This window comes from Pagrus pagrus, assembly GCF_965226575.1.
Source record: "Pagrus pagrus genome assembly, chromosome: 8".
Taxonomy (NCBI): domain Eukaryota; kingdom Metazoa; phylum Chordata; class Actinopteri; order Spariformes; family Sparidae; genus Pagrus; species Pagrus pagrus.
Window position 1 is genome coordinate 3447466 of NC_140192.1, and position 27141 is coordinate 3474606.

A 27141-nucleotide genomic window follows, 5' to 3' on the forward strand; every position below is an offset into this window, starting at 1 on the left:
TCAGGTTTATCTAGTTTATTCTTCCTTTAATTCTACAACAATGTAATGCTCTTTAAAGTAAATCCAACAAAACAAAATATTCAGACTGAACAAGGAGCACTTGTTGTTACAGGAAATTGCTATGTACAGCTACACACTCCTCTGACAGACATGAGAAGGTTCAAAGTGCTTATCAAACAGGAGGGAAAGAAAAGGAGGAAAAAAAAAAAAAAAAAAAAATCAAACGAAAGCACGAGTGATCCCTTTGTGAGAGACCCGTAATAAAACTGCTTGGCACCAGTCTCCACCAAAAGAGACACACACACACACACACACACACACACAGCCACACACGCACACACAGCCACACCAACGCTCAATGCATCCACGCGTTCACACTCACGTCAAGTGATTACTGGGCCGTTGCAGTGCCGCCTCTGATAGAGCACGTCAGCGTGAGTGAAGAGAAATACAACATGTGCAGACCGAGAGGGGGGGACGAGAAAAAAAAAAAAGCACAGCAAGGGATCATCCTGGCGTCGTGTGTGTGTGTGTGTCACTCAACCCTCCCACACACACACACACACGACCCTCAACCATAATGCTCGTCACAATACTGAAAAGCACAGCACACTCTCAGCTTTATCTCTGAAGCACTCTGTGGCAGTGTCTACTTGATGTCATGTGCAAAAAATAGCCTTTTTTTTTTTTGTTTGTTTGTTTTTGTTTTTTAGACAATTCACATTCATGGATTGTTGAACGAGACGAGCTCGGTGCCCCACATGCCTGTGACGGTGGTGAAAAAAACACACACAGAGGAAAGAGATTCATGCTGCCGGCTGTCGGTTTGTCCGCGAGGAAAGCGAAAGAACTTTGGCCTCGGACGCGGCTGATAAAGGGACGTGATCGAAAATCTTTTTCAAATGAAATCCTTGAGAGATTCGTGAATTAACGAGGTGTTCGGCAAACATCTGAGGACAGAGACGGCGTTTTGGGAGGAGTGTGAAGCTTTAGATTAACTCATCTGTTAACAGGACTGATCTAGGAATACAGGCCAGCTTTAAATCACCGATAGAAGCTGAACAGTCTAGGATGTAAAGTCAATCATCTGGTTGCACATCGGTATTCCAGTTTATAAAAGAAAAAACAGAGAGGCTGGAAGAAAAAACAGAATTTGAATTAAAAGTACCACCTCAAATAAATTCATAAAAGACTGCAGCGCCTCTTCATAAATATTAAAACCAACAGAAATGATGGCGTCTAATCTGTGCAGGGCGTTTATTATACTAAAAGAAAGAAGGTGCAGCTGTCGAGTTCAACACTTCCAAACAGGCAGTGAGGAAAAACAAACGCTTCAGTCATCAGCCGATCAAACAGGAGACGTCGGGGACCATCGGGGATAGTTGAAACGTTTTCATCCTGCGTGGTGAATGAAGCGCACGTGGGCCCTCTGCCGACGTGACGAGGCGCGTTCAGGAACAAAAAGCTTGGCAGTCTCGACGATGGGATCGTTAAAGTGAACGTCTGCGGCCGGGTGCTGTACCTTTTTAATGCTCCAGCTGATTAACAGAGAAAATGTTCAATCACAACAACGAAGGCCATTCTCGACGGTGTGAATGTTGATAGCGAGAATCACTCAGCAACTACAAGCTCAGTGTGAATGTGTGTGTGTGTGTGTGCGTGCATGAACGAGTGTGTGCACAAAGTAGAGGTAGTGTTTGTAGATGGGTTTCAATGGAGTAATGTGTGTGTGCGTGTGATCTCAGGGGGTTTTATTTTGGGTTCAGGCTGCTTGATTTGGACCACTGTTCTCTCAGTGCATAGACATCTCGTTGGCTACGGACGCGCTCGGTTGACGTGTGATGATCGTCGGGGGTCACACGGTGCTACACGACGCCTCCGACTTCACCTCCACCGCCCGCCGCATAATCTGGAAACGGCTACAGAAATGGCGAGCGTCGCCGCAGCCGCCGATCAGAAGCAATCGCTCGCGTCCCATCTCATGAACACTGATTATCCTGTGGCAATTGAATTGTCTGGATTTCAAAACAGCAATTCAACAACAAAACCTTAATAAATTAAATCAAAAGTAATGATCGCATTGAAAAGGGAAAAAACCACTGCAGCATCAAAACAGGACATCCTGCTTCTCTATTTAAAAAACAAAACAAAAAAAAACACCTGTCGTCTTCAACAGGTCGCAAAATATACCATTTTTTTCTGCAATTAATAACAAAGAAAACAAAGAAATTAAAAAAAACTTTTTGGTGACTAATTAAGTGAGCCACTATTCAAGGATTCTATACATTTTTTTCTTAAATGCTATATATCTGAATATATTATTTTATTCATTTATTTTACAAAAAGAAGTGTGTGTGTGTGCGAGGAGGTCATTGAATGGGTGTTTGGCAGAGCGGGCGTCTCAGTGAAGCTTCTCTGACAAACAGTAATGTCACCTGTGGAGTTACAGACTTTTTTAAAAAAAACAAAAAAACGCCCGGAGCCCTTTCTGCCGCTCGCCGCCGAGTTTCAGCCAATCAAAGCGGAGATCACAAGTGAGGTCATGGTCGAGTAGCGCCTCAAAGAGAAGGAAAAATAATAAAGAGAAACACGTTGAGGTTTAAACGTGACAAATTCTCCACTTGTGATTTCCACCGAAGCACCGAAAAAAAAGGGAACGAGACGTCCAGCTCCCAGTGCCTGCTGGGTAAAAACAATAAGAAAGGGAGGGGGGCTGCTGTGAGTGAAGGGCATGAAGGTACGGCTAACAGGAGATTACACAGTCAAGCCAGTCAGTCAGAGCGCGTCGGGCACAAACAACCTGCAGCTTTGTCTGACACAAACTGACAACGCCACAACACATCAGTTTACACTCCCAGCAGCAATAACAGTCTATCAGCGGGGGAAGAGCGGAGCGGAGCGGCCATCAGCTCTCTCTTTAAATCCTCTGTAGATCGCCGGCTAATTCTGCGGTGAGACTCACAGGTGACAATTATTCACTCACCTGCAGTTCAGGGTGAGAATTCAAAAACAATCCCATCTTTTGTTGTCAGGCAACCTTCAGGACGACAGCATCCTGCCGGCGCTCTGGGCCGAATCTCAACGTTAGACACAAACTAAAAACCGACGCAGACTCGCGACCGCTCAAGTGTTTTTTTTTTCTATTTTGTATTTTCATGTCAATTAGCTGTATATACTGTTCATATACTGTTTATATACTGTTTATATACCGGACACACATCGGTGCCGTTCTGTGTGAAAAGCTGATTTAAAAACTCCAAACTACAGCGAAAGGTTGAGACTCAGCCCAGAGTTTGTTAAAGGGGCACTGCGTAGTTTTGAAATATAAATAACTGAATCGACAACTGAATTAACGGAGGAGGACTCTGTTTGAAGCTAGAAAGGTGGCAGGGTCCGCCACGTATAAACAAACAGCACGAGATCGTGTTGTCCTTGAAGGTCAGTTTGTTTACTCGCTTTACTCAGAGTTTGTTTATTTAGTCCATGAAGATGTTTCTCTTCTGATTAAAATTTCTCCCCCAAAACTACATAGTGCACCTTTAAAGGGACAGTTCACCCAAATCACAACATTGTGAGAGTAATGGGGACCCTCATCATCAGCCTGTGGTAATGCCGTATCATGTCCTCTGGAGGAGCTTCATCAAGTCTGAAAAACAACCCTGATGATGTTCGTAGTGATGTCACGGGTCGAAGGGTCATCTCTCTCTGAGTGTGGAGACCAGAGACCCACTAACAGTCACAATGTTTCGGCCTCCAATGCAACAATTTGACCGTTCTTGTTTTAAACTTCACAGAAGTGCGACACTTGATCACTGAGCACCGCTTTAAATGTCATCCTTCAGTGCTGTGAGGCACAAACAATTAGTTCAAAATCACTTGGTCATGTTGCAGAAAATTATGTAATCAATTCAAGCAAAAAATGCCAAAACACTCTTAATTTAGTTTCTCAAACGTAAATAAAATGCCTGCTTTTCTTTGTCACGTTATTCAGAGGAGTATCTTTTGTCTTCGAGCCTCGGCGGCTAAATTGTTGCATTACTTGTTTAAATCGCCTGCTCTGAGATTTTTTTGGGGGTAATTTGGGTGAACTGAACATTTAAACTTTATCCTGAACAAACACTGTGAGCAGACGTTTCTAAAGCTCGTGATTACCAGGAGATTTTCCACATTGCTCCTGAAGCCCACGCTGGGAGATGAAGCGTAGGTGGGGGGGGAAATGATTCAAGAGACTTCAGCAACACAGTGAGACAACCTCCTCCGCCCGCCTGGTCCAAGGCACCAGGATGTCCATTCTCACTCCTCTGGCCTCGGAGTGAAAGTCCCGTCACTGCCACAAACCCTCCGTGTGGTGCATGTTTTCCTCTCACGCTCACACACACAGCACCCACCCCTGTGGACACCCATCGTTTCTGAGTGCTCGGCGTCCTTCAGCTCCTCCGCCGCGTCATCCTCTGTATGTACACGTTCAAGTCTGCACCACACACACACACATAAAGTACATGGGACACTCCGCGTAGCTCCTGTGCTCGTCTTCAGCAAGTGCGCCTGTGTCGGCGGCCGGCGGCTGCAGTCCGCCTCCCCCTCGTGTCCCCGGCACTCTGACACTCAGTTGGAGCTGGCCGTGATGGGTTTGTCCAGCTCCAGGTCCAGGGGAGCCGGGCTGAGCTGCAGGCTGCCGTAGCAGGTCTTACAGACGCGGCTGGGCTCGAACAGCTGCTGGCTTGGCACTGGGATCTTCTGGTCACAGCAGCTGGCACAGAACACGTTACCGCAGTTCCTGCAGGGAGAAACACACGGGTCACAGCTGGACTCTCAGTCAGAGCCTCTTTACACCTACTGTTACCATGCGTCTCTTCATTACATCTGCACCAGGGCCTGTTCTTCATTCATTTAAACTATGTGAGCTTCATCTGACTGTGATTCATTTGATAAAAGGCTGGATTTCTAATTTATTCAAAGCTGAGTGCTGGTGTCAGCTTTAATCTACAAAAGTAGAAACTCACTGATGCTCATCTGGATGATTTTTAAAAAATAAACCTCATAAGTGATAATTCTTCTACCTACGGGTCAACCCATAAGGTTTTTCAGTGCCGATACCTTTTTTTTTAGTTATCAAGGAGACTGATAAACAATATATTTGCAGAAAAAACAAAAATCTTAGTGTCAAAATGTAGAATAACAAATTACAATTTACACCAGAACTGCACTGAAGAACATTTCTGAGTTACTTTACTTAGTATTGTCATTATTTGCTACTTTATACTTCCACTCCAATACATTTATTTGATATATTTACTTACTAGTTACTTTGCAGATTCAGATTATTCACTGTTGATCAGTTACACATCACAAGTAATAACCAATCAGATCGTGTTATCAGTGTGAAACTGAGTGGTGACTACAGACCGAGAGGGGACGCTGCATCAGAGCCAAATTATTTATTTGTATGTTGTGATATTCGGTCCCAAGTATCAGTTTTCCATCTCCTTGAGATCTAATAATCGGTATCGGCCCTGAAAGAGCCATATCAGCCGACCCCTATCTCTTTATATCTGCCCTGCAGAGACATCTCAACTGTTAGGTGTCGTCATTAATGAGATATTAAAGCATCAAACATGCATTTTGGATGATTTAGACGTACACACTTTGAAATAACATAATAAAAAAAGAGAATTAACTTATATGTGAGCTAATGTGTGATGCACAGGTTTTCGACCCGGACGTTTTTTGTAAACAACGATGTGATTTGGGATCATTTTAGCTGGCTAACATCATGTTAGCCCAGATTTGTTTACGCCGGTTGATGTAAAAAAAATGTGTCTCCTGCAAATAAACTGCTTTACAGGAAATGATTTCTGTCTGCCTCTTCCTGGGACGCATGATAAAACAGGTGGAAAGAAGTTACGGGAGCTCTGCGTTCACTTCTCGCTCTACATGCCGGGTTAGAGAAGGTGCTCTATCGCTCAGTAGGTGCTAACTTGATTATTCAGCCCATTAAAAAACACGTTATCATGAGTAGACAGGAAGGCAGGTCACACTGGAGGTTTCAGATACCCATGCTCAGATCCACATGTAAGGCCATGCTCACACACTTACACACACGGTGGTCCCCTCTGCCTGCCTGTACTCACCCTGCGCAGGATTTAATTTATCAAACTCATCTAATTCACTCTCGAGTCTCCAGCCTTTTTCTCCAGTAGCATGCTGTGCTGCTGGGAGGTGAGATGCAGGGGGGCTGGTTTGGGGCAGCATGCTGCCGGGGTGTGTCGAGGGGCAGTGGGAGGGCAGGGTGCTGATGTGGCGCTATGGCAGGAGGGGGAGGGGGGTACAGGTTGAGGAAGACCATGTTTTGTTTTGCTTTTTATATTAGATTTGAATTTTTCAGGTGATAAAGCAACCAATCCCAGCTCTCCCACTGACAGCAAATCGTGCTCACAGCCAATTTAAAAACCGCTGGATGGGAACACACTGGCGCTGCAGGACGCACATTCAAGTCATTACATCTCAGAAATGAAAGGTGAATTTCCTGAGAATTTGCTGACAACTACAACAGAAACCAGATGTAGCAGGTGTGGAGGGGGAGGAGCAGGGAGGGAGGGAGGGAGGGAGGAGGAGGGGGAGGATTAGGAAGAGGAAGGTGCAGCAGCGCCAGGTTAGAAAGGTGGAAGGTGGTGGAGGGGTGGAGGGTGGAGGGTGGAGGGACAGGGGAGCCGGATCTCACCAGACCTCCTGGACAGGCTCCCTGCCACTGTAGAGGAGAGGGGGCAGACAATGGATAAGAACTGCCTTCGCAGTGGAGAACACTTCACACACTAAAACACACTTCCTGCTGCAGATGTGTGCGACAAAGACAGAAAATCTAACACAGCTACGACAGAGAAACGACTACAGTGCTGCACTCTGAGCTCTACACTTCAGAGTTTTGGATCCTTTCATGGGCGAGATGACTCCAGATTACTGAAGTCCAGACCACACCGGATGTCCGAAATGAAACTCACTCAAATTTCTAACTAAGTTCTTAACCTCAAACCAACCCACCACAAAGAAAAGGAAGTAAAGAGCAGACAACAGTGATGCGAGGAAATGATAACGGCAGAGGAAATACCACCAACTGACAGAATGAGACCAAAAGGCAACAAAAGAGACTTTGAGTGTAGGACAACTGCGACTCGATTGACTCGGACGACTATTTTTAAATTGAAATTGAATTGAATTGTGGAAGTCACTGAGTTTGAAAGAAAAATGTAACCACAGTAACGTTGTCACATCGGTGCTGAACATCTCTCAACAAAGGCAAGAATGCAAACTCGTCTCTTGCAGTGGGAAAGGAGTCAATCAGCTATATTTAGCAGGTTTAGCCGCGTTTAAGAAACCTGCATATACACGCTAATTTTGATGTAAGGTGGTAGAAGTTAAATGCCACCAGAGAAGGTCCATCAGACGAATTCCTCACAAGATGTTCAGTGAAAGCTGCCTCAGCTTAATCTAGACACAGTCTGGATGTATTCTGCATACAAGAAACTCGGTCTGATGAGTGAGCTTAAACAGAGGGAATGTCCCTTTAAGCCTCAACAGGACAGACAGGAGTGGTTGATGACAGGGACACTGACTGAAGGTTTGAGCTCCTGCAGCTCAGTAACCCTCCAGAACTTACCTGCAGTGATGCTTCCTGGTGGCGAGCCAGAACCTGCTCTCACAGCCGTAACACTGAGCTGCCAAATGGTCTGGGTACCAGCGAGTCACCTGTAATGTACAGACTGATCTCAGCTCACCTACCACCAACCGTCAATCATCATTAACTGCCATTGCTGAAGAGATCTGAGGTCTACATATGCAACAGACAAACACAGGCTTTGCTTTAGCAGTTTTGTTCCTCCTCTCCCTCAAGTTGTATTAAGGTCGGCCTGGCTGCTGCTCACCTCAGTGTCCTGCTTGTCCACCTGCTCCCAGCTGGCCTCGGAGAAGAGCTCTGTGCTGCAGCGTGACAAACAGTTGGGGTCCAGGTTGTACTCAGAGTCTGTCATTGAGGTCTGCATGGAGGGAGACAGAGACGATCAGAAGTAACATTCATGTGAAGAACAGATCAGCTGGTCAATCAGTTTCACGGTCAAGCTGTCGCCATCTTACCACTTCATCTCCCATGTCTCCGTTGATCCTGTGGGATCCGGCGTGGTGCTGATTCTCCAGGCGGCTCCACAGCTCCTGCACCTGCTTCTTCAGAGTCTCCACCTCCATCTGGTGTCCCGCTTCGATCTGCCTCAGCCGCTGCTGGATGGCGTCCGTGTGTAGCGTCAGCCCGTCGTCGTCCAGATGACTGCGTGACGGCTGCTCCGGGCTGATGGCGGCCCGGGCTAGCGAGGCGTGGCACCAGCGGTGCTGGGAGCAGCTGCCACGTGGATGGAGGATCAGGGAGTTGCAGCTCACTAAAGATACCTGTCGACTGAGAGGGGCCTTCTCCCCATTCCCTTTGGCCCAGTGAGGCCCTCCGCAGGGCTCCACCTCGAAGCTGTCGCCATTATAAACGCCGTCCCTGTTGAGGTCAGTACTCACAGACTGAAAGGCACTGACAGAGGGCCGCTTGCTGCCCCCGTTTAAAGTTCTGATAAAGCCGTGCTCGCCTGTCTCCAGTCCTTTCTCTTTCCTGGAGCAGGGCGGTTGGCTCCTGCCATCACTGCAGGGCTGACGACTCGGGCACACAGGATGTGCCGTTACCTCCGACCTGCTGCAGGCCTCTTCAGTTAAAGTCTCTGTGGAGCTTTCCATCAGGGAGGTCCTCTTATCCAACTGCTCCACCAGCTCCGAGACACCGCGGTCAGGTTCAGAGTCGGGGCAGGTCTCCTCATCCACACCTGGCTCTTCAGGTGAACTGTCCAAAAAGCCGTTAGTCAAAGTTCTATGGGCTGCAGGCTGCTCAGGCTCATTTGAGCCGGACTCATTGGGTCCACGTGCAAGCTCCTCTTGTACAGAGGAGTTCTCTACATCCTGCTTCACCAGATCGTCTGGTGTCTGAGTCACCTCAGCTGCCTGTTGATCCAGCTCCTCTGCCTTCTGTGTGGGCAGAGGGGGAGACTCACCATCCTCCTCGGCCTCCATCACGCCATTTTCTGGATGGTGACCATTAGCCAAAGCTTCTGTCTGGATCTCTGTCCCGTTGACCTTAGCAGACTGATCATCCTTCTCAACCTGTGCTTCTTTCTCCACCTCTGTGTCAACAGTGTTAACGACCTGTGTGACGGCAGCACTTCCCTCTTTCTGAACATCTGCTCCCGCCTCCTCCTTAGTGGCTTCCTGAAGGATGTTCTCCATCTGGCCCTCAGCCACGCCCACCGCCACAGACAGCTCTGCCTCCTCTGCCTCCTCTCCTGTTTCAGCTGTGCTCACAGAGGCCCTCTGTCCGAGCTCAGCCTCTGAGCCCTGGGGCTGCGGGCTGTCGTCCAGCTCGGAGTCCACTCCGTCAGGGTAAGGCCCTACTCCGTTAGGCCGCACCTCCTGATCCTGGTTCCCCCCTCCCTCGGGCCCCACTGCCATGTTGAGCTCCAGAGAGCGGCGGTGGTCCTGCCATTTCTCATTGAGGCTCGGGTCACTGGAGCGGCGGTTCGGAGCCAGCGAGTTTCCCAGCTCACATGCACTTGGCAAGTTGTCGAAGGAGCGAGTCTTTGTACGCCTGAAGAGGAAACGAGAGGTGTTATGATCTGGAAACAGCATTCATTACATAACAATGGATCAGTGTGACACCCTATGATTCAATGTGTGGCTGTACACATATAATTTCAAAATGTTAAGCTGACAAAACAATCACATGTCAGTTTCATCAAAACAAGAAAAATGCAGCACAAACATAATGACAGAGAAGCATTCAGAGTTGGTCTCTTTAACTTAGAGCTAGCTGTCATCAACATCATTTCATCATTAAAATAAAACGACTTCCTGTGGCTCTTTGTTGATGGTATGACTGTCATGAGACATGAGATAAGCAGAGCGTTAAACAGTAGCTGTGGCTGTTAGGGCCCGGGCAGAGCAAAGTATGTGAGCAGCAGGGTTGAAAAGCTGGGCCCCGGGCTGCAGGAGTCATCGACCTGTGTTCATCTTACATGAGGAAGGAAGAGGGGGGGGTCGGGTTCCAGCGCGCCAGGCTCACCTGGCCAGCGGCGTATCCTCAGGATTGCCACCGGGCACAGGGTAAGGTGCGCAGGACTCATCAGAGGGGGTTGTGGGGGAGGAGCTGGGCAGGTAGACCGCCGTCCACAGCATCAGGTTGCGTACGTGACACACTGGGTGGAGAACCTGCAACGACAGCTGCACACTTAACTCAGAGGGAAATTACCTTGCAAAAATGATATAAAAGACTTGGTTGTGCAGAGATTTGAGTACAAGAACATCCAATTGTAAATGAGTTCTGGAAATATGATCTCCCCCTCATGGTGAGTGGACAATATTTATGGCCACACAAGAATGCAAGCACAAAAACAACAGTAACCACAAAAATGTCATTCTAAGAAGGGTGGCAAAAAAGACTCCTAAATCACGTTTGGTCGCATAACAACTAGCAATCAATCTACAGAGACAGTGTGAAATAAACAGCTCTGGAGTTCGTATTTCCCATAATGCATCTGAAAACTTTGCTGCCAGAACAGAAATTTCCAAATTCTGAACCAGGATTTGAAAACCAAGGCCCCGAGGGAGGTCGGACTCCATGTTTTCCTCGTGATTCAGAAAATATTTAGCTAGTTTCATTATAATAAACTTTCTTTAGGTGACATGAAGTCAGCACTGGGAGTACTCTGCTTCCTGCAGGGTTTAAGGCTGAACACAGGGGTAGGCAGTGGACGTACAGTCTCGGAGTGTGAGGAGTACAGCATGTTCCTCAGTGTGCGGTTGGCCGGTCTCAGCAGTGACCAGACCGAGCAGGTCCTCTCCTGAACGCGGCGGTCCTCCCTCTCTTTGCCGCTGTTACACAGGAAAGTGCCGAACAGACAGGAGTAGGTGTGCTGCACCAGTTTCACCTGCACACACACACACACACACACACACAAACACACATTGACATGTAGTGGCTTGTATACACACACCACAGGTATGTGGTAATAAGCAGAGATGACAGGAGATTCCTCACAGACCTAATGAACACACCCAGGCTGTAAGTGTAAATTAGTGGCACACAACTGGAAACTGAATCAGAGGCATGCCACTTCTGTACATGGAAACATTTCGCAGCGTTTAATCTACAGATCTGAGCAAACCACCACACTTGTACGCACCAGGAAGGCCTCATTAAACTCGAAGGAGCAGGGGAACTGTCTCTGCAGCTGGTGAACACAGTCCAGCCACTGCAGGAAGACGGGGCAGCGCTCGTTCACGTCCTCAGAGTTTTCTCCGTGGCCGCAGCGGTCTGCAAATTTATGGCCAAAGTCCAGCCACTCTGTCTCCACCAAGACCTGGAAACCCTGCGCAAAGACGTCACAAGATCTTAAATTTAATTAAATGTCGCTGCACAATGGCGTGATATTTTTAGAACAATCCCAACGACTGTTTCATTCAAATTAAAGAAAAATGTTTTTGTCCTAGCTGCACTGGAAATGTCACTGTTATTGGATGATGTCAATGCTACAAGTGTTTTAATGGTTTCTGTCCTCAAAATAAAAATGTTAACAAAAGCCAGGCTCAAGGATGGAAATAAAAGAAGAAGAGTCTTCATCTGTACCTCGATAGTGCGGTAGTAAGGGTCCAGCAGCAGCTTGGACAAAGCAACGATCTGAGGCGTGCGGTCCCAGCCGTCGGAACAGTGCACCAGGACGGGCCTGTGGTCTCGGTCAACGGCGTTTACCACCAGCAGCGCCGCCTTCAGCAGCAGGGACAGATGCTGCAGCCACTTGGTGCTCTCCAATGCAGAAAGCCAGCTGCAGACGCACAGACAGAAAGAGCACAAACACATCAGAGGACCTCATACGCCTCAGACGCTAAGTGATGATACACATGTTTTGTAAGGACGAGTACATCACATGGACCTGAGCCACATACCAGAGCATTTATAGTCCCAGATAGTTTGCAACCCTGTCAATGACGCCTCTATGACTTATAGCTAAGAGTTATATCAAGATGTATGTATGTTCGGTCTGCCTACTCCTAAATATGTTTAATCTCAGAAACATTTGAAAGTGGTCTATAGACGAACAACTTCTTAGTAAAACTGTCCAATACTGCTTAACCTCAAACTGTACTAACATCTGACACATGTATTTTTTTAAACATGCTGATTCTTTAACACGTGTGGGCAGAGGAAAAAAGCTGTGAACACACCATGTGGCAAACTTGTTAGCAAATGGTCGCTAATTTACACAATCAGCAGTTAAGGAGCAACACTAGTATTCACTTAGAGTCTTTTGTTTTGGCCAACTAATCAAGTCCAATAACAACTCTCTCTTTTAACTCTGTTTTGGTCTCCGACTCCTCAGGGAAATATCAGGTTCTTTAGCTGCTAAACGCTCAAATGTGTTCACAAGCTAGTCAGCTAATCATTAAGCTGAAACTCACTATAAAGCTCCATAAAGCAGATGGGGAGCTGCAGATGAGAGTTGGTGGAGATCCAAAAAGAGCCAAAGGTTGAGCAGGATAGGTGTCGGCCCAGAACAGACCCCATTTACTTTTTTTCTGGATAAAGGGATGGAGCCAGGATCTTTTTCTCATTTTCTTTAACATTGAGAAATGCCACATTTTAGTTGATTTCTCAGGGAATAATGGAGAGATCCTGATGGAGAGAGTATTTAGATGGCTGGTATCTGTGACCGAGTACAATCTGATGCGGACCCAGATAAAGAAAACAGATCTTGTGGTTTCTAAATAGATTTTATTAGATATTGGATGAGGCTTGGTTGCATTAAAGGGGATTGCTGTTGCGTTGGTGGAGGCATGCACACTGCTCAGTGCCATTCTAGTTTAGTGAATGACTTTGCCCGCTTGGATATTGGTTATGTAACGAATCAAAACATTACATGACCAGTGGGAGACATGGCATAGACCTTGAACGACTTTAATTGGGAGTAAATGTTTGACTCGTCTTATCTTATCCGGGTCATAATCGTCAGCACTGTGTTGTTTGTCTATAAACCTGGAGCGTCTGCGACAGAGACAAGCCTGTGACCGACTTTTGACTTTTGAAGTCAACAAGATAGATGTGTCAGCAATCGTGTTTTGTAATCTGACACAAATTAGGTTTAGATTTTCGCAGAAATCATGGAGAACTCGGTACGACCGGCTGTTTATCTATTCATTTATTTTAGCATGAGCATAATAACTTTAAATATATCAAGTTATACTGAATGAAGAAGCCTCAGAAACATGTTTTTGTCTTCTAAGTTGATCTTCTAACTCTCAACAACGTTCTCTCCAGCCAGCGTGATTCAGTTACACATCATTGTAACATCGAGTCTGGGAGCGCAGATGGAAAGAGATCCTCCACTTGGGGTTGGGCCAGGCTTTCTAAATCAGGAACAGATGTATAGCCAAGGCCAAAACACAGCTGTGATTACTAGTTACCTCCAGTTACTACAGCAAAGTTTGAGAGCTTTACATGTAATGGTTTTAGCCTGCACAGCTTTAGAGTTAGGGCTAGGGAAAATCGGAGGCACTGCTGGAGGTAATAATAAAAAAAAAAAAACCTACTTGGCTGGATCAGGCATCTGAGTGCAGAGGAAACGCAGGGACTGGAAACTCTTGCGGATGGAGTGGATGTTGGCCATGCCCATAAACACCACTTCACAGTTGGGATAGTACTCTGGAACAGGAGGAAAACAGTGGTTAGAAAAATGAGAAAACAATAATTGGTTTCAATTTTAGCAGGCAGGACAATCACATTTGTTGTTAGCTGAGCTCCAGGATCAACCGCACACGTTGATTTGATTGTGCCCGGAACCAGTACCGAGCTGACAGGACTTACCTGGGCACTCGCAACCCCCACCCTTGGCCCTGTTAGCTACAGCGGCAGCGTAGGACCGGGCATCCAGGATCAGTAACTTGTGTGGCTGGATGGCCAACGTCTCCACCTCTGAGCTGTTGGTTATGGAGGATTCTGATACAGACACAAAACACAGCGACATTTTCTCTTAGTACAGTTCAGGTTGTATAAGAGTAGGTCTCAGGGGAATGTCTGATGTTATAATCATGATTTACAACGTTTATATAAATCATTATGGTGTGGAAATGTTTCATCCATGCACATCCATCAGAATCTGTTTGACATAAGAAGATGATGTGATCTGAGAGTGTTTGTGTGAACATGCTGCTTCAAACGAGCCCCAACAGGTCCGATTGCACGGCAGCGTCTGCTTTTTAATGCAGACAGCGAGACCTCAGCCTGGAAATACCTGTCTGTGTGTGCTGCTGGGGGGGTGTGTTCAGCTGGAAGTGTGTGTTTGTTTGTGGGTGAGTACAGTGTGAGCTCTCACCAAAGTCAGTATCAGGCAGGTCAGAGCCGTTGGTGTAGTTGCCGTTGGAAAGGTGCTTGCAGGAGCTGCTGTCCACGGCGCAGGCCTTGGCGATGGACTGGACCAGGTGCTCATCGTCGGCGTTCCTCCAGCCCCACCAGCTGACCTCTGGCTGGCCGCAGCGAGCGATCACAGCCCCCGTGGTCTGGTGTCTATGTGGAGGGGGGAGGTCGGGACAACCGCGGAGAAGACAGGAGACATTAAAGACAGCATTTACCATCTATATATTAGATTAGTTTCCAAGCTTCACATAACCTCACTGACGAGCAATAAAATGACGTAGTCGACTAGATGGCTGTGCTTATTGGACAAATCACTTCGTGTGGCTCTTCCTTGGGTGACGTAGTCTACACAATGCAACGTGAGTTACAGCTGGCAGCAAAGTGGATGAAGAGCTTGTGCCAAAAAATAACTATCTTTAATCAACTATAGTGTTTTACTATTTAAAATCTGACTGTAGTCTACAGGACATTTCACAATTGAGAAATAAAATATTGGTTGAATGTAGATTGTGTTATTTTGCTTTGGACCAGACGGCCAACATCTGTTTTCAGCTCCAAAAAAACAATTAAACTAAATAAGCTAACTGTTGACTGCTGAACTGCTCAGACCTCTTCTGATCTATGACCACTGGCCTGACTCATTTTAAGCCACCAAAGCAAACCTTTGTCTCATATTTATTTCAGGTGCTGTGACGCACAAAACGGGCATTCAAAAGCATCCAAAGCTTCTGGTCGGAGCAGTTTTCCAATAACAAAGATCAAAAGCTCCTAAGCACTGTTGGTTAAATACAACAACCACAGTTCACTGGAGTCATGACGCAGTGGATGTTATTGGTTAAGTTAGCGGTCTTGGCCATTTTAAACAAAATCTGGACAGAGGTAAATACAGAAATTTAGCTTGGAGGAAGCTATCCTTTAGTAATTAGCTGTATGTTGAGGTTTTACAAGCCAAAGTAAACTCTGTCCACGGTGGCACTGATATAAAGCCATAAAGATATTATTTGAATATGGTTTTGTTCCGTTCATAGACAAAAAGGCCAATGTGCACATGATTAAGCGCTTCACTGCCGTGAGGCCGTAAACACGTTTAACCTTCTGTCTTGAAACAAACACACCAACCTATAAACCACGGCAGGAAACCTCTTCCAGGAGCGGAAGGCTGCCACATTTTCCAGCTCCTTGTCAGTGATCCACGCTGGCACCAGGAGCTGCTGAGGATAGCTGGGGCAAAGCCTGGCAGAGCAGAGGGGGGACGAGAGAGCACCGGTTTAACATGGAGAGAGAGAAAGAGAGAGCACTGAAGGGCTGTGATGGCTCAACAAAGGTCTCAGTCTACAGACACCTAATCCTGGGCTGAGCTCTTATCTACCCAGGGCGCAGCACCAGCAGAGTACAATAACACAACCACCCACTGTCTAACACACACACACACACACACACACACACACACACCAATGCACACACCCACACACACACACGAACGAACAGGTCTGTCATCTAGCTGCAGTGATGAAATCAGCACAGCAGCAGGGATCCTGAATGAAAGCAGCTATTACCTGAACTTGCTGTTGATGTCGGATATCCTCCAGGCGTTTTGAGTGTCAAAGCCCATCCTCTCCACCTCGTTCTTGAACCAGGAGGTCACGTGTTCGCCTACAGACAGAGCAGAGATGTCCGATAAAACTGCAGAAGAGGAGGAGGAGGAGGAGGAGGAGGAGGAAGAGGAGGCGGTTCTGCTGGGGGAAACGTAGGAACATGTGAGGGGCGGTAGGGTACCTGGTCTGCACAGCTCGCCGTGCTGCTCCTTCTCGCCGGCGTACACATTCATGCAGTGGGCGTGGAAGGCGAATGAGAAGAGGTCCTCCAGGCGAGACGGAGGGCGCGCTACTGTGTTCAGCCGTTTCAGCCATTCCTGACACTGCTCAAAGGTGGAGAACTGACACCTGCGGGATCAAACATGAAAGTTACACCTTCAACGTGCGACAACATTTTATTAGAACACAATACTAGTGCTCACTAACCTTTCAATACTGACAGCTATGATACAAATACTTCAGAATGAAGCAAATGCTCGCCTGAATTGTTGCCCTACATTTGTGGATGACCATATTTCTACACTACATAACATAACCAAACCCATCACATAATTCTTGGGCTAAATAGGTGTTAATTTTGAATGTGGTCTTGCAATCAGCTCTTAAAATGTCATAATTGCTGCTAAATGCTCCAATGTTGTTTCCTGGTTAAGACGCTGGGTTTTATTCGGTTTGGCTGTGACATCAGTGGTCCCATTAGCCGAATATTTTCTGTTATCGACTGAATTTCTCACACTAATGGAAGAAGCACGTTGGAGAGCAACGGACCCTTACGAGGCTTGAAGCTACGCACTAGCGGCCAAACCACAGTGGTTGAACCAATTAGTGTCCTTTAAGGAACTGCTGGCAGCGAGAGACGGAAGCTACAGACAAAGTCTAAGTGTGATGACCAGCGAGAGAAGCGACTGTTCGTCTGAAAACAAACAGCATCAGTTACTGAAGTAGAAAGTATATTTCATTGAAAGATGAGCAACAAATACAACTGAAGGCTTTTCTCATAGCAAAGCATTTCACTTGATTGGCTTTGGTACGAGTTTGATGACACGCTCTGCTGGTAGCTCTCTCTCCTACTGTTGATCTGATTAGCTGAAGTTAACCCATGATAGACAGATGGTTTGTCAAAAACAACACAGTGTTTTTTAAAAGTGCCAACCCCCGTCCAAACGCTTTCTAGCTCATCCTTTCCAGATGTTTGGCGGTGTCAGGTTAGCACAGCACGGGTTCTGAGCGAAATCAAAAGGCCCATGCAGAGCGGGAGGAAGGCTTGAGTTCAGGCTAGAAAAATCATCTCCTTCATGTGGTGTTAACATGAAAAGTGACGGCACCGTCTGTGTCTCTGTTCACCTTTTCTCTCCGGCATAATCTGTACGTTTGTTCTGTATATTAAATGTGTTTTTGGGAAGACATTTTAATCAATAACCAAACTCTCTTTGCTTTCATGACTGAATGAGTTTGAATTTCTTCTCCAAGAAGACTGAGTTGTTACTGCCCTGTCCTGCAAAATGACAGATGAAGACGCCGCTTTCCTTTGATGTGTGATTGACATCTACTGCACTGCTGTTAACGTGTCGTCCTGACTTCTGTCAGCTGTAGAAGATTGATGGACTATTAAACCTATCCTGCACATTTTGTTGGAGTTGTTGGAGAAACGGGATATCTGCAGTGCGCATTTCAAGCGTGATAAAATACAAAGCGAGCTGGTAAGTTTAGTGCAGGAGGCGGTCCAGCAGCGCCGTTGTTTGAATACTGTGAGCTTGAGCCACAGAGTGTTTCTTTTCCTAATTAACTGTGAAATGGAAGTGATATTTTTTACCTTCATATATTTTACTGTTACAGCTGTTGGGCACTAAAATGCATTAAACAGCTTCTATGCATGGTTAAATACATCCCTCCCTCCCTCTAAATTAAGTTTCTTACACCTTTTATTTAACGGAGGCAACAGCTGGAATGACTTGAGGTTGCAGGAGTGTATCTCTGGTCGTACCTGATGACTTTGCAATCCTTACAGGTGACATGAAGCTGGAACATGTCCCGACACTCGGCGCACTCTATGAGCTGAAGGGGAACCTGTGGAGTCAGAGAGAGGCGACGTCAGCCCTGAGAGTGTGATGCAAACGTTAGAAATGCAGCAACCAAACACATGCAGTCAGTACATGTAGTGTGGCAGACTGATACCGATCCATTCAGCAAAATTAGTGGTGGTCAACACAGGGGAAAAAATGCTTTCATGCCCAGAAGCAGCTACGTGTGCTGCAACATCACGTGTTTAGTTCAAATATTTAATTGTATTATCCAAACCACCGTTCAGCCACACGGTGCTAAAAATACACAAGTCACGCAGATTACTTGTCCAGGTGCGTTTCCATTAATTTTTCACATCACATCACATCTCCCTGAGCTTTTCTTAATATACATAATCTTCTTAACTTTGAGTATGGGAGCACAAAAAACACTCGATACTAGATGGTGAAGAGCTTGTTTCTACATTTCCCTTCTGGCCCAGAGCTGCGGTCTTATCTTTTATAGGCAAATGTCATCCAAAGTACAGAACCGCCATGTGCTTATGACTTAAGAGCATACTTTGAATACTGCAGGGAAATACCCATTCTGCTTTTGTCTAAGCTCTGTTAATTAGTAAAGAGCCACTTTTCAGCAGCACAGCGGGCTTTAACGAAAAAGGTGTGGCTCAAGCTGCTGTTCACACACACATAGCCCGGTGCCATGCAGGATCAGCAGCCAGTCATCAGCGGGTCAAAGCTCCGAATTCATGAGTGTGCAAATGACAGCTTTACTTCCTGATGGCGGATCAGTGTACAAGTTGCATCAAGAGATCGGCAGCTTGAATGCTTTGTGTGGATAGATTTATTCCTGCTCATATTTTTTTCCATCATCTCTCCTTTAATCCAGCACCTGGTGTTAAACAGGATGAACAAGCAGCATTCGACTACCTCGAAAACACCAGCCGGTTAACAGACAGGCACACACAACATTAAACACTCAAATCAAGCAGTCCACGCCGTGCAGCTCTGCTGGATACTTACTGACACCTCACAACAACAACTCTATCCAAAGCAAAACAGAGAGAACAATAATGAAAGTGATGCACTGCGATTTGGAAACTATTGTCCGTCTGGGTATGGCTGCTATCACTGCACATTCCGGATGTTCGAGCATCCTGCTGCCACAACTTAATTCCTGCCCTCTAATCTACATCCCTAATCTGGCCACCATCAAAATTCCTAGGCTGCTTGTTAACAGCCTCTCGCTCTCTTGCCGCACCTCCCACCCCTGATTTGCGAGCTCTGACAGCCCTGCCATGTGATGCAGATGCCTCGTCAGCCCGTCCAAATATGTGCGAGGAGAACGTTGGCTCTGTCTGATGTGAGCACAGAGAGGAGGTGTGTGTGTGTGTGTGTGTGAGCCAAGAACCAGAGGCTCATTGAGGTCCAATTAACCCCCGACAACACGTGATGGGTGGCCAGCGGAAACAATCAGACGGATAAAACCATTAGGACCACTGAATGAATCAAATCCAAGTGAAGGTTTGATTACGTACATGTTGAGATATGATTATGATTTCATTTATTTCAATATCTGCAGCTGATAACGTTCCGGAAATTTGGTACCAATACAGAAATGAAAATTATTTTTGGATGCAGATTTTGAAGCAAGAAAAAGCAACTGTGAGGCGTACTGCTGTGTTTTTAATAGCTTTTGAACAACACGACGATACTTGTTGAAAGGATGAATTCATTGTTGGTTCTGGTCTGTTAAATGGGTTTTTGTTGACAACGAGAATGATCAGAAGTTTTCTTCAAAAAATGTGTATTCTTTAAGAAAAGGAAGTGAAACATACAAAAGCTTTCCCTGAAGCACACAATCTGTCGTTGCACAACTTTCCTGCTCTCACACATGAGCAGCTGAGCAGCTTGGCGATCTGAACACAGCATGTGCTTCTCCTAAGGCTTTTTACAGTCGGCTTTCTTGGTCAAATTATGGAAAAATGCTTCATTTGTGTAATAAAAACATTCACAGCATTGCATGTAAATAGATTATGGGAGACAGAACACGTTACTTAACAACTTACAATACAGTCTCTGAGAAACGGATATTTTTTCCTTACCCTGTGCAACCCTGGAGTCCACAATAAAGTACATACAGTACAAATGCAGATATATTTATATGTATGTATGTATATATATTTACACGGAGGGTGACTCAGGGTGAAAAGTGTATAAAAAAAGACACCATAGAGCAGTGGACATCTGTGCAGTGGCTAATAAGTTTTTCCAGAAAGCGGCCACACTCTGGTAACAACGCTCGACTCTCTTTCTTATCGTGGTGAAAGGAGACACAGGGAGAGAGGGCGCGACTGCTCTGCGTCCCCTCTGGACCCACTGCAACCACGGCAACGGCAAGTGCAGAGACAAAGCGGAGGGCGCAGGCAGGCGCGTGTTGAAACAGAGGTGATGAGGAGTCACGTGGCACCGCTGCCAGCGCACATCAGCTCCGAACGGCCCGGTCACCGCAGCGCTGGCACAACGGCCCTGCGACTCTGCCCATTCACAAAACATCACTACACTGTTTCACACAGAGTCCAGTAGAGACACTGTAATTCATTCTTCAGTTACTTTAAGCTGTGTGAGAAATATTCTCTAATCGTATCACACCTCGAGGGTCATCGGTCGCCTTTCAAAAACTACTCACGTTGACAACAGACTCTTTGAACTTGATGTGTAGGCGGTAGTTGGACGTTGCGATGATGGCATCCTCTGCTCTCCCCACATACTCTGTGGACTCCCCGTGCAGCTCAGGAAAGGGCACCTAGCAACAGCAGGAGATAAAAACATTTCACACATACAGCAGAGCAGAGCCACACAGATCATCAGTGATAACGACACACGCAAAGACGGTCGATTCGCTAGATATCGCCATCATGACTCTTTTTTTTTTGCAACTTGTATCAACATGTTGGGAGCTTTTCTGCAGCAGCTGAGCGAAACCAAATGTTTTACAGGCAGATCTAAGGTTTTACAAAAACAATTTCCAAGTTTGACAACTACCACTTTTTAATACCAGCAACACAGGACTGAGCAATGCTTCAATATTATATTTTTAATCATGATATGAGACTATATATCGTCTTACATGTTGTAAATCATTATACTGTCATATAAGTGTTGTCTTTTCATGGTTTTAAAGACTTACCAGACTGTTCTACTTGCTCTTATACTTGTCTTTACCCCCTTACTGTAGTCATTTTATCCACATTACTGTAAATTGAGCATCACAATAAAGCCTAAAAACAGTGTGATCTTATACCAAGGCCATATCAGCTCTAAAAGCCTGAACAGCAACCAGCTGACTGAAAACAAACCAGGCTCTAAGTGGCAGCAAGTGAAATGTAAATGAAGGGACCACATAAATAGTTTGAGTTACCAATCGGTCAACTTGAAGCTGATACGTGTCTCAAAGCAGGACGTCATAATGAAGTGATTGTTTTTCTCAGCGCAGACAGTAAAACATGTTAGTTTCTATTCTCAGATCAGAGGGCCTCAGATATCACTTGACCCGTCAAAGTGAAAGTGAACTCAAGTAGCATGTGACTTAATGGTGGTTATGTAATTGATTACAGCGACTCACCACAAATTAACACATAACTGCGAGGTTAACTGTTTGTTTTTACAACACGAGTTGGCCAGCAGCTTCCTCACCTGCATGTTTTCCTCCTCTAAGACGGGGGACTTCTTGGGGAAGATCTGATTGGCCTGGATACACTCCAAGCTCTGCTGCCCGTCCTCCTCCTGCAGAGAAAAGGCCTGTTAACTCTTTATTGAACGAGTATCAACTTTAACAACCACGACCTTCTTTCAGGCACATTTTTTAGTTCATTTTAATATGTCTACTGAAGCACTGGTCCACAGAAGGCTGAGTTCTTCCTTATTTATCACCCTGCTCCTGTCACACACTCATTTGCACTGACGCATTGCACTCACAGCTTTGACCAGTAAGCCGCTCTGCAGACATTTTTTGGGGAGTTAAAGCCTTGCTCAAGACCACCTTAGTCGTATTTTTTGGGGGAAAGAGTCGTCACTGCTGTCATTACATGGAGTTGATTTAAAACCAACTTGACAGTGCTGTATTTATGCTGTTTTGCGTGGCTGTCTTCTTCTCCCCAGCCACAACGTGTAATGCGCAACCAACTTAATTTACTATAATCACCCCTTGTACAACAGACCATAGTGCAGCAGATGCCAGTAACATACAGCAATCTAAAACTGGAAATAGACATTTTCCACACAAGAGCTTCAAAAGAAAGAGGAGGCTTAATCTAATTTTTGGTTGGCAAAATAAAATTATGACATTTCTTTGTTTAAAGGCAGTTTTCACCAGCGGACTGTGGGCTTTCATGAGGGCTGAATGTTTGAGGTCACGGTAGTCTAATGCGAGATGAACGTATTTCACAGAGGATGCCTATCAGTGGGGAATGTGAGGCATGGATACACAAGCAGAGTCAAGGATTTTTTTCTCAAGGGCAAACGGGTGAAGAAAAAAAAATGTCTGGCCCTGGGCCTACAGAGATGGACAGGACTCTGTGGGCTGTGTTTGGTCTGGAGCCAAGTTGAGTCCGAGCAGCGTGCAATGAAAGATTAAGGTGGTCGAAAGCGACGGCAGATAAGAGACAGCCACAGCACATCCTGTGGGCTGCTGGCTCAGCATGAGCCGAGCTGATACGCACAGTCGCCGGGGCTCGAGGAGCAGCGTGCTGAGGCCGGCCAGGGGGCAGCCGCCGCATAGCAGCGTGCCAAAAACACAAAACTCAAACACACAGACACCATCCGACAGACAACTGATGTAGTTGTTATGTCACAAATTTCTGCAGTGAAAACTGAAAGCTGCCCGGCTTCGACAGCAGCCTCGGAGGACCTTTGACACTGCAGCAGCTGATGTAAGTGTCTGCTTCCTGATAAACAGCGCTGATTAAAACTTGAAATCAATGAAGAGTTTCCGATTCTGCAGACTGCACCGGGGCCACATGACACAGGACTCGCAGCAGCTGCTGCTAATGCATGCATGAACTAAAGGTACTTTACCATGGCCCCTGTGAAGGAGTGTGGGTCAACCAACGAGGAACTCCGGCCTGGAACAGTCTGCACAAGGAGATCACAGCAAGTTGATAAGTAATTCAGAAAACATGTAAATGATATGCCGTCATTCTCTGTAAGACACAAAATGTAACAGCCATCAACTTTTTAAAATGTGGTCTGATCACGAGGCGAGCCATCAGGCAGCCAGAACCTCTGGGATCGCTGTTGTAAAATGGGAACATAATTCATGATCAAAATAATGTTATCGCCCACGCTGACAAAGTTTCATTGTCTGCAATGATTTCAGATCAGTTGAGGGCATTGTGAAACTGCCAGCAGCTAATTTGGGGAAAAGCATCGATATTAATGATTAAATTTTAAAGGTATTCAAGGTTCAGTTCAGTAGGTCACCATTACATTTGGCAGCTTTATCTCATAAAACTAGAGATAGTGGACAGTATTGTTTTGACAGCTGTTTTTCTGATAATAAAAACCAACCTCAAACTTAAATACATAAGATTTACGTCTTCATTCTGGAAGAAAGGAAGTAAAGACAACACATTTATCGGGGGTCCCGGGGGTTGAGGGGTTAAGGCACTGACTACAGACTCCAATATCCTCGTTGCAACCTCAGTTGCATGTCACGACCCATCTTTCTCCCTTCATTTCCTGCCATCTCTCTACTATACACACTCAAATAAAGTTCAAAAATGCCTCTTAACATACATGTTTCTTGAATGGATTTGGTTAGACTGCAGGTGGACGGGTTTTCAAGGAGCTCACAAGAAAAAATGTTACATGGAGGGGGTGAATTTTGAAGGCCAGTCAAACTGCTGCCTTTCTGTATTGACGATGTTAGAAGCGAGCAACAGGATGTGTAAATACTTTCTCAGGGATTGAGTCCAGGCAATGAACTGATTGCAGCCCACGGATCGACCAGGAGATTGTGAGCCCCTGGTTGGGCAGTCAGACGTTCAATAGCAAATCAATTCAACATGAAATGGCACGACGAGGTGAGGCATGGCCAGCGATGGCAGGATTTAGTCCTTTACTGGAGCTTATATTCAGTCAGCTGCATCAAAAGCAGTAAAGAGGGGCAAAATTATTGACGAGCACGTTTAAAGAAACAGCAGATGACTCATAAAATGGCACATTAAAACAGTTTTGCTGTGCATTTTTAGACTCACCACAGACAATCAGTAACGGCCGATGAGCAGTCCTAACGATCCTGTTTGGAAACTCTCACAAGTAAGACATGGAAATCTGTGGAAATGAAAGCAAACAGGCATCTGAATAATGAGCGAAGGCTTGTCCTTACAAACTTCTCTGCATTTTGCAAACAGCAGACTTCTTCACGAAGACATTCAAGCTACAGAAGCTCTTTTGATTCCCTTGTAAATATAGCTGGACTGGTGGTCACAGTGGCTTGAATGTGAGCTCAGAGATACCACTTAAACTCAGTTGTGGAACGGAAAATAAAAAAAGCCAACTGGATGCACTAACTGTACAGTGTAGCTGGCATATAGACACGGCTCAGTCACATGAACTACTCATCTACTGTTCACCTTCAGAAATAAACAGGAAGACACTGACTCGTATTCATTTGCAGTAAAAATTCAAATCTTTGTGACAAAATTTTGAACAACCAGTGCTGAAATAAACGTGAGTACAATTCACACAAGTACTGTTCTTAAGTAATATTTTTGGATACTTTACTTGAGTATTTCGAGTTTATAGGCTGTTAATTGTGACGTGTTACGACTCAGATGTTGCTTTAGGCGGGACATCGTGTGAGAGGATGTTGCACCAGAGCCAAAGTAGCACATTTTTAAATCAGTATTTATTTTATCAGCAATGTGATAGTAAGATCACAGATACCGATAATCAGAAAATGTTGACATCTCTCCAACTAATGAATGCCTAAAGGTCCTTTGCGTTCATGTGTTGCTGTACATTTCGGGCCTTTGTGTGTGATGATTTATGATGACTGTCAAAATTGAATTTCCCCATTGAGGGACTAACAACCAAGTACTTTCTTTGTACCTGTTACTACATCTTGAGGAGTAATACAAGCTAATGGAGGGAGTACCGTGAAAGAAACAAGGTCACACACACATAGTTGGCAGAGCACAATAGTCGGCCGGTGGCTGATATTAATTTCCTGCTCAGTGTTCACCTGAAAAATGCCGTTTACCAAAAACATGAAAATACACAAACAGTTTTGTTTAGATAATGTTCACCTATCTGCACCAAGTGTGTCTTTAAAGTGATATTCCCTGATATATCTTTTCAAAACAAACAACCTGTGAAGGGATCTCCCAGCACACAGGCCCACAAATAGTTGTAAAGGTCAGATACTCTTGCAGAGACTGAAATCTGATCTGAGAAGGTCAGTGAATGAGAAGGACCTCAACACACCTTCTCAGGGGCTTTCAGAAACAAGACAAAAATCCTGTTGCGCCGGCGGCAGAGGAGGACCTGGACACCCTGGTCGCTGTGAGTGGTGTCAAGAGGCCAGGGGAGGTCAGTGCCTCACTGACTGAGGAGTCCGGCGGCTGCTGCTACCTGATAAAGCATATCTGCCGCACACACAGGGCTCTGTTTACCGCAGCGGGCTCATGACCCGTGGCTATTGGCTCAGTCTGGTTCTGAGTTCAGAGTCACACAGGGAAGGCTAAGCCCCTTAGAGCCTTAACGTTACTCCTATCCCGTGACAGGCCACCATGCATCATAGGCTGCAACATTAACAAGCACAGTCTTAATATTAGTAATAAAACGACAAGAAATACCGACTGTGTTGATAAAGTGCGATGACTGACACCACAGTGAGCTCGACAAACGTGTGTTGACTGTCATGTAGTGGAAGTGAACTGAACAGCGGTGCTGAAAAGGATTAACTCGCATAAAAGCAGACACGTCGACCAACTCTTGACTGTGAGAAAAAAAAAACAAATCCCGCTAGCTAGCATAAAGTTACCGTCATGGTTTCACTCTCCGGATAAAACGTAAACACGCGCTAGCTTGAATATTAACGGTGTATCAATTTCGCTCGCGTTTGCCGAGGAGATAAACAAAACGCAGGCGATTAAAAATAAGCTACAGTCAACCAGAAGCCAAACACTCCCGAACCGTGTGAGTGCTAGCAAGCCAAGTGCCGAGCAACTATGGCGAGATCATTTATTACCAAGCAAAAGTCAGATGCTAACGTTGTGCTAGCTAACAGGCTCGTCTCATAGACAACTACTCCTGTCGACTGATACAAGCTAAACTACACTAACATCTAGCTAACCAAGCTAGCGACAACATTACTGCTGATCTCGCTTCTCTTTTGGTAACGTTAAGCTAAATCTTCTGCAGCTAGCTAACGTCAACAGTTAACCAAGAATAACATTTCTGCAAAGCTACGTTAGCAAGCTAACGCTTAGTCCAAAGTGGATACTTAGCTAGCAGCCGACATTAACATTTACTAGTTAACAGTGTGCTGCTGTGCTGTAATAGTACTCGGTGTTTGCTCTTAGTAAGTGTGACACAGACCCGCCAGTAAGCTGACCGAGCTAGCGTTAGCCGGCGGAGCTAGCGCGGCTCTCTGCAACTGTTTTTGTTGTTATGAGATGGAGGGCGGAACCCAAAACGGAGGCCTCTGTCAAAACACACCGAGGGAACGACCACAGCCGGCGGACTCACCAGGGGGGAAAGGAGCGAAGCGAAGTTGGGAGCCGAAGACTCATCCGAAGCCCGTGCAACTACTGAGCAGCAAACACGCCTCGATCAAGCAAACATCAGTCATATCCGAGCCGAGGCCAGCTTCACTGCGTCCCTCTCCAGCAGCGAGCCGTCGTCGCCATCGTCGCGAATTCTCCAGCAGCCCGACAACTTACGTAAGCGCGTGACGTCATCGCGTCGGAGTGATGCTGCGGTCGGAGGGGGTGGGGGGGGGGAGGGGCTTAGACGCACCATGCGGTACCGTCATGTAAAC

General features: G+C 45.9%; 1 protein-coding gene across 5 annotated transcripts; it reads right to left on the reverse strand.

Annotated features, from left to right (window-relative positions):
* On the reverse strand, nt 1–27029 carry mtmr3 (myotubularin related protein 3). Of its 5 annotated transcripts, XM_084358953.1 has the most exons (22): nt 26850–27029; nt 24353–24428; nt 23172–23228; nt 21792–21881; nt 20785–20901; nt 19119–19139; nt 18062–18144; nt 16259–16425; nt 16039–16135; nt 15602–15715; nt 14442–14632; nt 13934–14065; nt 13660–13771; nt 11702–11897; nt 11259–11444; nt 10833–11003; nt 10139–10284; nt 8128–9664; nt 7920–8030; nt 7655–7743; nt 6722–6748; nt 1–4777 (listed from the first exon to the last, which is right to left on the reverse strand). In XM_084358953.1, the coding sequence occupies exons 3-22, from the start codon at nt 23172–23174 to the stop codon at nt 4606–4608; spliced, it is 3762 nt and encodes a 1253-aa protein (XP_084215079.1). In that variant the 5' UTR covers nt 23175–23228; nt 24353–24428; nt 26850–27029; the 3' UTR covers nt 1–4605. The 5 variants fall into 5 exon arrangements, with proteins under 5 accessions (XP_084215079.1, XP_084215080.1, XP_084215081.1 ...); XM_084358954.1 differs by lacking the exon at nt 19119–19139; XM_084358955.1 differs by lacking the exon at nt 6722–6748.
* Between the last annotated feature and the right edge of the window lie 112 nt (nt 27030–27141).

What these genes read in the sequence shown, in the direction of transcription:
- mtmr3 (XM_084358953.1), bottom strand. An exon ending in GTTGTTGTTGTGAGGTGTCA is followed by an intron (nt 18,145 to 19,118) that starts GTAAGTATCCAG and finishes CTGACTCCACAG; the next exon opens with GTTCCCCTTCAGCTCATAGA. An exon ending in GAGCCTGTCCAGGAGGTCTG is followed by an intron (nt 4,778 to 6,721) that starts GTGAGATCCGGC and finishes TTCTCCCTGCAG; the next exon opens with GAACTGCGGTAACGTGTTCT.